The 13048-nt window shown below is 37.0% G+C and overlaps 1 protein-coding gene across 1 annotated transcript; it reads right to left on the bottom strand.

Moving 5' to 3' along the window:
- Nucleotides 1–6569: 6569 nt before the first annotated feature.
- On the bottom strand, nt 6570–7141 carry LOC128041054 (uncharacterized). The gene is made up of 2 exons (XM_052630356.1): nt 6899–7141; nt 6570–6749 (listed from the first exon to the last, which is right to left on the bottom strand). Exons 1-2 carry the CDS (start codon nt 7139–7141, stop codon nt 6570–6572), a joined length of 423 nt encoding a protein of 140 aa, XP_052486316.1.
- Nucleotides 7142–13048: the final 5907 nt, after the last annotated feature.

Raw genomic sequence — 13048 nt, 5'->3', positions numbered from 1 at the left:
ATAAACAGATTGCTTGAATAATCATCGAGTAATCGAATCATTATAGTACAACGGAGTAAGAAGTGGTACAATCCAAATTAAAGCCAACAAATTAGACTAATCGAACTAAAACTCACATATATGATGAGATTCGGAAACCTACATATATAATTATACATGGTATGTTTCAAACCTAAGTACTCAGAACCCAAAGCCTCTACCTTTACCAAGTTAAGGCCTCATTGACAACTTATTTTATTATTAAAATAGAAAGATACTAGGAATATATTAATAAATATTTTTAGAAATAAATATATAATTCATATTTATTTATTAGTAGAACCAATATATATTCATATTCATTTTACGATTCATAGAGACTAATCATTTATATAAAATCGAGAATTTACAAAATGTTTTAAACTACCAAAATTACCTTTCATTGTTTATTATATTACTATATTAATATTAGAATACAAATTTTATATTATTAAATTTTGAATATTAAAATTTTCTACTAATTCAATTTTAAGTTACGCGATTATCGGTAATACTACTTCTATAAAATAGAACATTTAGGCATTTTTAGCTAAAATTTATTTTAAAACCTTCAACTTTTAATATTAATTTCTTTTAGAGTTTACTCTTTGATTTGAAATTTTGTACTATTATTTAACCATTTAAATAATATTATTTTATAAAATAAAACATATTATTTAAAGAATTAAAAATTAAATAGATCAAAATACATATTTCTTGTGACATCATAAAATATATAAATACGAGTTCGAATAATATTTGCATCAACACAAATAATCTTTATTGTTAATTATAATAGTGCATTGACATTGAAATAATTTTTTATTATGATTATATTTTGAATATTAAAACATTTTATTTAAATCTCAAATTGCACTTTGTATCATATTAAATTACGTGCTCACTATGATTTATATGATTATATTTGAAGTTATATTTTACTGATATATCAATATTATTGAACTAAACTTTACGACTGTAAAATATTATTGTCATTCAAAATTAATTATGATTTGAATTTGTTTATTATTGTAATATTTTAATTATGATAACAATTAATATATATTACTTATGTTCAAGAATTTGAATAATATTATTTTACATTAATTATATAAAATAATAAATAAGTAAAATGAAAACACACAAAATTATATGTGTTACACATGTAATATTTGGAAAAATAGTTTAATTTAAAAACAATAAGTTTTTTTTTTTTTGACACATCCCAACTGCTGTTGAAAATGAAAAACACATATCGAACTGTGCAGGTAGTCTGACCATCACCCTTGACATGTCAACTTCATAGTGAAATTTTTTGTTCCTCCATTTTTTATACATTAAAATGTTTATATTTCAAGGACTGCCGTTATATATGTTTATTCAAATAGTGTACTATCTTGGGTAAACTATTAAAATAATTATTTTTATTTTTCTTAAGTTATATTTTAGTTACATAAGTTTGAAATATTACGTTTTAGTTATTTACGTTATTGTGTTGTAACAATTTAGTCACTAAGCATTAATTGTCGTTAACAGGGTGAGAATGTTATAGGTAAGATAAGGTGGTCATTGAGAGATCCAAATTGGTTCATTAAAGCAATGATGGACGATAAGTGTTTGTAATTGTGGGGTGAGAATATATGAAGCAAGTCTTATTTTGGTTTCAACTTTCACTTGTTCTTTTTTCATAAACATAAAAAAAATTAACAAATGGAAAACATTGAAAGTTACATTAAAATAGATGGAGAAGGGAGGAAAATAGCGGGAGAAGTAGAAGAGAATGGAAAATAATAAAAAAAAAGTTAAAAGAACACGAAAGAAAAAAATTAAATTGTTCAAAACGAAAAAATATGGGGACCAATTGTATAATTTAACCTAGTTTTTTTTTGAAATGATGATTTAACGTGCCATGTCAACTTACCGTTACACCGTTAACAACAATTAACGACTCAATTACTAAAATATGACAACACGCTAACGTAAGTAACCAGAACGTGACATTTCAAATATAAGTAACTAAAATGTAACCTGTGATAAACAATAGTGACTCTTTTGGTAGTTTACCCGTACTATCTTTCATTGTAGTATTTTAAAAACAATTTTCAATACTCCATAACAACTTGTATCATTCAAATAAATTTGATGAAAATTTTAAATTTCACTCTTAATTTTTTAAATAAATTCTATCCATATATATACCATACTAGATTTATAGCACACTCATCCATATATATACTGTACTAGAATTATAGTACACCCGTGATGTGATTGAAAAAAATCTGATACTGATCCAAGTTAACCATAACAGATTTAGCCAAGAAATCAACCACTGAATTACTCTCCTGCGACACATATCTAAAGGTTTGTCTACCAAGACCTCTTGCAAACGGAATGTACCATGCAAGGCCTCTTACAAAGGAAATGTACCATGCATAATTCTGGAATACTATTATCAACAACTAAACCTTTGCCAATGATCTTAACCAAGATAGCATCATCACAATCAACTTCTACACAACGGCAGCCCCTAGCCCAAGCTAATTTGAGTCCCTCATATAATGCTCGAGTCTCAATCTGAAAAACATTAGACCCTCCAACTGTCTTTGAGAAACACAATAACCATTCGTTTAATTGGTCCCGAAATATGCCCCTTATCGTTGCTCGAGATAGATGAGAAGTGAAAGAACCATCAACATTTAGTTTAACCCAACCTATTGCTGGTGGCTGCCAACAAATACGTAAAGGCGATCTACATTCAAAGTTTAATTTTGTTTTAACAATCAAAAATCTTCTAGACCACGCATAACCTTTCCCAATCAAATTATTGTTGTCGTTATGGTTGTATATTGATCCAAACACAAAATTGTTTCTATACTTCCAAAGAAGCCAGCACACTATAGAAAAATGTGTCTGGCACTCAACTTCAGAACCCACTTGTACGTTGCCAGTGTTCAGAACGTTTCATCTTAGCCAGTCCTGCTCCGAAAGGTTAAAGAAAAGATGCCACACATGATTCGAAAAAATAGTGTTGGGGATCAACCCGTATAAATGACGAAAAAGAAAAGTGAAGAAGATCGAACACAAATATTTTACGTGGAAAGCTCTTTCGAAGAGGATAATAACCACGGGAAAAGGAGGCTTAAGCTTTTAACTAAATGAGTAAACAAAACGAGAGTATAATATGAAGAAAATAAACCTAAATGTACTAAACGTACAAACCCAAACCCCAGAAACAAAGTCCTAACTTGGGAACAAAATTCTCTCCATAGTTACCATGAAAACTCTAACCAAACTCATATAAAACTACATCTTATCTCCCTTAAAGAAAATCCCTTACTAATTGGCATATCAAAACAAAGATACAATGTCCCCTTTAAATAGGCTTAGATTAGAGTTCTAATCATACTAAAATATCCCCAGAACTATCAAAGTTCAACTAGGAGAAGAAGTCCTACTTTGAGTCTAAAATGTGGCTACATTAGGTGAGATATCGTCGCGGTGTCACAACCCTCCTCCTTGTGACGTCGCTTTTGCTCCTACCTTTAGAGATCATTGCCTCATCTCGACATCCCAATGAAGTGCGTCCCAACGTAGTGATGTGTTACCCACTCAATTGGGTTTCTTCTTCTAGTTAAACTTTTTTATATTTTCCCAATCTAACTTTGTAACACCCCAAACCCGGCCTAGACGTTATGGCCAAATCTAGCGATGTCATATGATAGGGTGTTTGAAAATCATGTCGACGCGTTAAAACCATTTCCATTGAATTCTTTATCTTAATATCTTGTTAGTTCCAAAATTGTGTTGCTTATTTAATCAATAGTTTCAAAATGTTATTCGTTTGCGGAAGCTTTAAAAATAGATTAAACAATCATGCGTTTAGGAAAAACATTTGTTTCTTTTGAAAACCGAGGTTTCCTACTACTAGCAGTTGTAATCCATAAGGTAAATATAATTAAAACCCAAAACCAAAGTCCGAAAGTCCAATTACAACCTAAAAACTTAGCCAGTAAAAATAGAATAGAAATAAAACCAATTATTGTAAATATGGGTTAAAAACCATGAAAGTCCAAAACCATGTAAATATCGATCCGTCTAGATCTAAGGATTACTTGTGCACATTTAAACAAAAGGGGTAAGTTTATGAAAACTTAGTATGTAATCCCACAGAAAATAAATAATAGCAAATCATAGTGCACAGTTAAAGCAGTCTTGGGCCTAAGCCCTTTTTTAGTATCATTAACAGTTTGGGCCTTATCCCATCTCAATATAATATCAAATATGCATTAGGGCCTTAGCCCATCCCAATATCAGTAGCAGTCATGCAGTATTCAGTAACAAAGTCCTACCCAATCAGCCTCTACACACCATCTTCGTCTAACCCTACACTCCATGTGGGGATCAAATCAACCCACCCATCCCCACACTCCAGGTAGTATCGAATGCGGCATGAAACAATAATTTGCAGCTGAGCTGCCAGTATGTTAGGCTTAAGAGCCTTTCAGTACACTTCCTCCAAATATAATTAACCTAACACCATGCAATGCAACATACAAGTCATGACATGCTATCTCATGACATCAGTACATAAAACCAGTTCAGTATACAAGCATACTATCATCATGCTCAACACATATATAAATCAAACATTCAGCTCGTATAATTAGGGGTCTAAGTGATGCATACCGATGCTACAGTAGGTTCACAGTCGACTTGGGTGACCCGTGCAACCTTAGCAATCAACTCAGTAAAAATGGGCTCACACCCATGTGGTCTGCCCGTATGGGCCCACACACCCATGTGGCCCACTTGGCCCAAATTGGCCTTGGCCACATGGTCCATTTTTAATGTAATTCATGCTAGCTAAATATTCATATATGTTTTCACTATTTACTTATATGTTCCTTCAAAGTTGTTTACTTGAGTCACTGTTACTAAATTATTTATATCTTGAGCTAAAAATTCCAAATTAAGGTTCGCTTGATGTCTTTCAAACTAGACTCAAATACCTTTCTACCATAAAATTTTTAGAATTTTTGGTTTAGCCAATAAATACAGTAAAAGCTTCAATCTTACCCCTATTCTGCTATTTGACAACTTCAACCTTTATTTGCTAAAAATTAATTATCTCTTAGTATAAAATTTGGATGATGTTACCATTTGTTTTATTGAAAGTAGACTCATTAATAATTTAAACATGTAAATTTTAACCTCTAATTATTTTCCTCCAATTTTTGATGATTTTCTAAAGTCAGAATAGGGGAACCAAAATTCATTCTGACCTTGTCTCACAAAACTTATTATATCTAATGGTTTACAATTCCATTACTTACACTGTTTCTTCTATGAGAAACTAGACTCAATAAGCTTTAATTCCATATTTTTTCATCCTCTAATTTGATTTCCACAATTTATGGTGAATTTTAAAATTTAGCCTACTGTTTCTATCCAAACAGCAAGCCATTTCGGCTTTTCTTCGAATCCCATTTTCTACGTTTCGGGTAGACACCTGGTTCTGGTTTGACGTATAGACAGTCCCAAGACACTCAAAACCTAGAATTGACATTCCCAAACATAGATTTAGATTTTAAATAAGTTTTTAAAATGCGGATACGAATGACCATAGCTCTAATCAAGCGACCAATGCTTACCCTAACACCCTTAGTGATTTTAATTACGAGGTGACACGAGGAAGGCTTCATTCTTCTCGATTGTCTGCTGTCCAAAACAGAAAACCACAACCTTTAGTCGATAATTGAATGCCAAAACTACAATAACTTAAGCCACTTACCAAACGGGGAAAAACGCAAAGATCAAATAGAATCCCGAATAAAGAGACACATCTTGGTCAAAACAATAAAAGGAAGAAAAAGGGATTTGCTAACAAAAAAAGAAAAAGAAAAATGGCAGAGGAGAATTCGGCAGGGAGAATGGAAGGGAAAACGTGCAGATTTTTTTTGGGAAAAAAATAAAAAGAAAAGACTAACAGAATATCCGATAACCACCCTTAATCCCTTATTTTTCTCCTAAAAACAGTCTACCACACTCCCACTACCTCTCAAACTCCCAAAAAACCGTCCACCATATTCCCTCAACAACCGAATTCAAACTTCACTCAAACACTTCACTATTTTACTTCCCTTCAAACTCCTACACGGCACATATAACAAAAAAAATAACTCCCTTGCATGCACAGGGATTCGAACTTAAGACCACCAACATATTAGCACTCCATTTAACCACCAGACTAGCAAGCCCATTCTGTTATATTCTTACAACCAAAAAAATACAAGCCTATTGAACAAGAGTGAGGCTTTATTCAGAAAATTTCCAAAATTTCGCTAAAGGCATGGCTTGAACTTGGGACCTCATACACACACCTAGAACACTTAACCGATGAAGAAGACAGATATTTGTGTCTATTTTTACAAAAACAAAAATATACATTTTTGGGGCATTACAACTCTACCCCCTAAAAGAAAATTTCAACCTCGAAATTTACCTGATCAGAATAATTAAGGATACTGCTGACGCATAGTATCCTCAGGCTCTCACGTGGCCTCCTCAGTGCTATGATTACACCATAGAATCTTCACCAAAGGAATAGACTTCCTCCTTAGAACCTTTACGTCACGATCTAGAATCTGGACAGGCTCCTCCTTAAAGGTCAAGTCTGGCCTAACCTCAATCTCTTCCACAGGGACAATATGAGTAGGATCAGAGCGGTAAGCCTCAACATAGAGACATGGAACACATCATGGATACTATCCAACCACGGAGGTAGCTCCAACTGATAAGCAACTGGCCCCACTCGCTTCAGAATACGGTAAGTTCCAATAAACCTAGGGCTCAACTTGCCCTTATGACCAAACCTCAGTACCTTCTTCCATGGTGAAACCTTAAGAAAAACGAAGTCCCCCACAGAATACTCGATCTCATGCCTCTTCAAATCCGCATAAGATTTCTGCCTGTCAGAAGCTGCTTTCAAATGATTCTGAATCAATCTATCCTTATCCTCTGTCTCAGAGACCAACTCAGGACCCAGAACACGTCGCTCGCCCAACTGAGTCCAACATAAAGAAGCGTGACACTTATGACCATACAATGCCTCGTAATGTGCCATTTGGATGCTAGACTGGAAGCTATTATTGTACGTAAACTTAGATAACGACAAGTACTCCTCCCAATTGCCTCAGAAATCAACAACACAACTCTTCAACATGTCCTCCAGTATCTGAATCACCCTCTCCGATTGACCATCTATCTGAAGATGGAAAGCAGTACTGAAGTCTAATCTTGAACTCAGAGCCTCATGAAGCTGCTTCCAAAACCGAGACGTGAAACGAGAATCCCTATCAGAAATGATCGAGATAGGTACCCCATGCAGTCTCACTATTTTCGATATGTAGAGCTTAGCTAATTTCTGAAGAGAAAAGTCTGTCCTTACCGAGATGAAATCAGCAGACTTGGTTAATTGATCCACGATGACCGAGACAGAATCCTTCTTAGTGGGTGTTAGAGGCAACCCACTAACGAAGTCCATCGTTACTCGCTCCTATTTCCATAACAGAATCTTAACTGGCTGCAGCAAACCCGAAGGTAACTGATGCTTAGCCTTAATTTACTGACAAGTCAAGCAGCGAACAACGAAGTCAGTAACCTCACGCTTCAACCCTGGCCGCTAGTACAATTTTCAAAGATCTCAGTACATCTTTTCTCACAGGGATGCATAACATAAGGACTACCATGCGCCTCTCTCAGAATCGACTGTCTTAAATCCTCATCATTCGGTACACAAATCTGACCGCGGAAACAAAGTACCCCATCACTATTTATCCCAAAGTCAGTAGTGCAACCATTCTCAACCTGGCGAAAACGCAACCTAAGAGACTTATCCCCCAACTGTATACCTCGAATTTGTTAAATCCATGTCAGTTTGACCTGAAGTTCTGCCAACTGACTTCCATCGTCGAAAAGACTAAGTCGAGCGAACATCACTCTCAGATCGATCATATCCCTACAGCTCAACGTATCGGCCACCACATTGGCCTTGCCAAGATGGTACTCAATGGTACAGTCGTAATCCTTAAGCAACTCAACCTATCTTCGCTGTCTTAGATTTAGCTCCTTCTGAGTAAGGAGATACTTGAGGCTTTTGTGATCAGTGTAGATGATACACTTCTCATCATACAGATAATGCCTCTAGATTTTTAATGCAAAGACTACGGCATCCAACTTCAAATCGTGTGTTGGATAGTTTGCCTCGTGTGTCTTAAGCTGACGAGACGCATATGTAACCACCTTTTCATTCTGCATCAACACACATCCCAAACCGACATGTGATACATCACTATAAACCGTGAACTCCTTTCCAGGTTCAGGCTATACCAAAACAGGAGCCTCAGTCAATACAGTTTTAAACTTCTCAAAGCTCTCTTGTTATGCATCAGTCTAGTCAAACGGTACACCTTTACGTAACAGCTTAGTCAAGGGTGTTGCGATTAGTGAAAATCCTTCCAAAAATTGTCGGTAATAACCCCAAAAAACTACGAATCTCAAACACATTCTTAGGCTGCTTCCAATCCAATACAACCTCAATTTTTCGAGGATCGACTCGAATCCCCTCAGCAGACACCACATGACCCAAAAATGTTACTTCACGTAACCAGAACTCGCACTTGCCGAACTTAGCATAGAGCTGCTTTTCCCTCAAAATCTGAAGAACAATCCTAAGGTGCTTGTCATGCTCATCCTCAGTCATCAAATAAACTAATATGCCATCGATGAATACCACTACAAACCGATCCAGGTAGGGATAAAACACTAGGTTCACCAGATCCATGAAGTCAGTCAAAATGGCATCACTAGGAACTCGTGGTGACCATAACGAGTCCTAAATGCCGTCTTATGCACATCAGCCTCCTTAACCCTCAATTAATAATACCCAGAATGCAAGTCAATTTTGGAGAACACAGACGCCCCTTGGAACTGGTCAAAAAAATCATTAATCCTCAAAAGTGGATACTTATTCTTAATAATCAACTTATTTAATTGTCGGTAGTCGATACACATCCTCATGGATCCATCCTTTTTCTTAACAAATAGTATCGGTACTCCCCACAGGGACACACTAGGGTGGATGAACCCACGATCCCATAACTCCTGAATTTAAGCCTTGAGCTCCATAAGCTCTTTCGGTGCCATTCGATAGGGAGTGATAGACACCAGAGCTGTACCAGGGAAAAGATTAATCCCAAACTCCACTTCCTGATTCAGAGGTAAACCCAGTAGCTCCTTAGGAATGACGTCTAAAAAATCCCTCATAGTTCTGATGTCATTTAAAGTAGAGTCCCCATAAGCGGAAACACTTACGTAGGCCAAATATGCCTCACATCCCTTGTGAATCAGTTTCTCAGCTACCAGTACAGAGCTCACGTTAGCCAAGTAATTCTAACGTTCCCCAATCACAACTACTTCATTACCCTCTTCAGTTCTCAATACGACCCTCTTAGTCGCACAGTCCAAACTGACACAATGCTTGACCAACTAGTCTATCCCCAATATCATATCGAACTCCCCAAATGGAAGCTCCATCAAATCAGCCAGAAATACCATCCCTTGAACCTCAAAAGGAACATCCCTGTATAGTTTGCTAACTTTAACAGATTGCCCCAGCGGGCTCAGCACTATCACCTCACTAGAAGTACTATCAACCGGAATTCCTAGGTTTTTGGGAACAGAGCAGGCAACATCAAAATGCGTAGATCCTATATCTATCAATGCAGTGTAAGACACATCAAAAATAAAAAAAGTACCCGTGATGACGTCTGGAGCATCTCTATCCCCTCAGCGACGAGCAACATAAACTAAGGCCGGCTGTCTCGCCTCAGCCTGTCCAGCACCTCTGCCCGGTGCTCTCTGCCCACGTCCCATACCATTACCACCCCTAGCCTAACCACGGCCTCTAGGTGGCTTTTGTGCAACCCTCTATGGTTTAGCAGTACCAGTACCCTGAGCTTCCATCTGATCGGCCCTCAATGGACACTCCCTAATGTGATGATCCAATGATCCATACCTCAGATACGCCTCAGTCCTTCTCCAACACTCGACCTAATGGCGTTTACCATAGTCGACACATAGCTGCAATCCAGTGGCAATAACATAGGGCCCAACTCTTACTGGCCCATTAGCTCTGGCCTTTTTCTTAGACCTCTGTAGAAAACTCGAGCGCTCTGAATCCCTCTTGTTCTTACCTCTCTCCCTATCGAGATTTTGGCGCTCAACGCACCTAACCTTCTCGGTGATCTTCGCCTTCTCAACCAGTGAAGAAAAATTAGGCTCCCTCTACGGAGCTATCAAGACTCTTAAATTATCTATAAGGCCATCCTCAAAGCAGACACAATGCTCATACTCAGTCGCCACCATACATCTCGCATAACGACTCAGTCGGAGGAATTCGGCCTCATAGTCGGCCACTAATCGATCTCACTGTGTTAGATTCAGGAACTCCCTCCTACGAGCATCCACATAACTACCTCCCACATACTTCCCCTGGAAGGCAGTTTTAAAGAACTCACAGGTCAGACATTCGGGCTGACTACCCTCTTTAACAGTAAGCCACCAATGATAAGCCTCATCACGCAACAACGAGACTGCACCCTTAAATTTCTACTTGGAGTTGCAATCCAGGTCATCCATGATCCTCTCCATGGCCTCAATCCAATACTCGGCCACATTAGGGGCGACCCCAGTGACACCCTTGAAGAGCTCAGCTCTATTGAACCAGAGTCGTTTCGTAACTGACCCACGGCCCCCAAATCTAGTATTAGGCCTAGCGACCCTCTCCAATATCCTTAACATAGCCTGGGACAATGAGTCGTCCCCAGCCATGCGCTCATGAGACTCAGTCTCAGTAACAGGAGACACTGGCGTCTCATTTCTATCTAAATTCGGTATATTACCCAAGGAAAAAGACTCAAATCGAACCCCCCTACGGCCTCTACCTCGGCCTTAAGTACCACGTCCACAAATACCTTGTGCGCTCATGTCTATTTGAACTTATCTATATTACAAATTTTTATGCATCAATTTTAGTTTCAGTATTTACTAGCAGATGTTTTATGTAAATAGTTTCAGTAATTTAGAGTGATTTTCGTAAATCGCAGTCTCTATTAGTTTTGCTATAGTCTCAATATACACTATCTAGAGTGTTTTCACTGTATACTACCTACAGTAATTTCAGAATATCATAACATATATCAGTTTCAGAACACTAACAGGATTGGAGCCGGAGACTCGGAGCAACACATACTCAGTAAAAATATTTCAAATCATTTAAAAAAATTACTCAAAAACCAAATCTAAAACCCATAATCCACAGCCAAGTTTTGCAACCTAGCTCTGATACCATAAAATGTAACACCTTAAACTCGGCCTAGACGTTATGGTCGAATCTAGTGATGTCACATGATAGGGTATTTGAAAACCGTGTCGACGCGTTAAAACCATTTCCATTGAATTCCTTATCTTAATATCTTATTAGTTCCAAAATTGTGTTGCTCAATTAATCGATAGTTTCAAAACGTTATTCGCTTGCGGAAGCTTTTAAAACTGATTAAACAATCGTACGTTTAGGAAAAACATTTATTTTTTAAAACCGAGGTTTCCTACTACCAGCAGTTGTAATCCATAAGGTAAAGATAATTAAAATCCAAAACTAAAGTCTGAAAGTCTAATTACAACCAAAAAAATTAGCTAGTAAAAACCGCACAGAAAGAAAACCAATTATCGTAAATATGGGTTCAAAACCATGAAAGTCTAAAACCGCAGTCACCGTCGAGTCCACCGTCGAGCCCTCTGCCGTACTGATCTGTCTAGATTTGGGGATTACCTGTGCACATTTAAACAAAATGGGTGAGTTTACGAAAACTCAGTGTGTAATCCCACAGAAAACAAACAATAGCAAATCAAAGTGCACAGTTAAAGCAGTCTTAAGCCTAAGCCCTTTTTCAGTATCAGTAATAGTTTAGGCCTTAGCCCATCTCAATACAGTATCAAATATGCAGTAGGGCCTTAGCCCATCACAGTATCAGTAGCAATCATACAGTATTTAGTAACAAAGTCCTACCCAACCAGCCTCTAGTAACTATCTCCGTCGAACCCTACACTCCAGGTAGTACCGAATGCAGCACAAAACAGTAATTTGCAGCTGAGCTGCCTGTATGTTAGGCTTAAGAGCCTTTCAGTACACTTCCTCCAAATGTAATTAACCCAACCCCATGCAATGCAACATACAAGTCATGACATGCTATCTCAGGACATCAGTATATATAACCAGTTTAGTATACAAGCATACTGTCATCATGCTCAACACATATATAAATCAAACAATTAGTTTGTACAATTAGAGGTCTAAGTGATGCTTACCGACCCTACAATAGGTTCACAGTCGACTTGGGTGACCCGTACAACTTTAGTAATCAACTTAGTGAAAATGGGCTCACACGCCCATGTGGTCTATCCGTGTGGGCCCATATGCCCGTGTGGCCCACTCGGCCCGAATTGGCCTTGGCCGCATGGTCTATTTTTAATTTAACTCGTGCTAGCTAAATATTCATATATGCTTTCACTATTTACTTATATTTTCCTTCAAAGCTGCCTACTTGAGTCACTGTTAGTAAATTATTTATATATTGAGCTACAGAACTCCAAATTAAGGTCTGCTTGATGTCTTTAAAACTAGAGTCAAATACCTTTCTACCATAAAATTTTCAAAATTTTGGGTTCAGCCAATAAGTACAGTAAAATATTCAATCTTACCTCTATTCTGCAGTCTGACAGCTTCGACCTTACTTTGCTAAAAATTAATTATCTCTTAGTACAAAATTTGGATGGTGTTACCATTTGTTTCTATTGTAAATCGACTCATTAATAATTTAAAAATTTAAATTTTAACCCCTAATTATTTTCCTCCATATTTTTATGATTTTCCAAAGTCAGAATAGGGGAACTCGAATTCATTCTGACCTTG

The sequence above is a fragment of the Gossypium raimondii genome, chromosome 5 (assembly GCF_025698545.1).
Source record: "Gossypium raimondii isolate GPD5lz chromosome 5, ASM2569854v1, whole genome shotgun sequence".
In the NCBI taxonomy this organism is placed as follows: domain Eukaryota; kingdom Viridiplantae; phylum Streptophyta; class Magnoliopsida; order Malvales; family Malvaceae; genus Gossypium; species Gossypium raimondii.
The sequence above is the reverse complement of the archived record's forward strand: the minus strand, read 5'-3'. Positions and strand labels throughout refer to the sequence as shown.

Bases quoted from the DNA above. Each gene is read 5' to 3' on its own strand.
- LOC128041054 (XM_052630356.1), bottom strand. From the start codon at position 7,141: ATGGCACATTACGAGGCATTGTATGGTCATAAGTGTCACGCTTCTTTA. The intron at 6,750-6,898 runs GTACTGAGGTTT...CTCTATGTTGAG, and splicing joins AGGTTTCACCATGGAAGAAG to GCTTACCGCTCTGATCCTAC.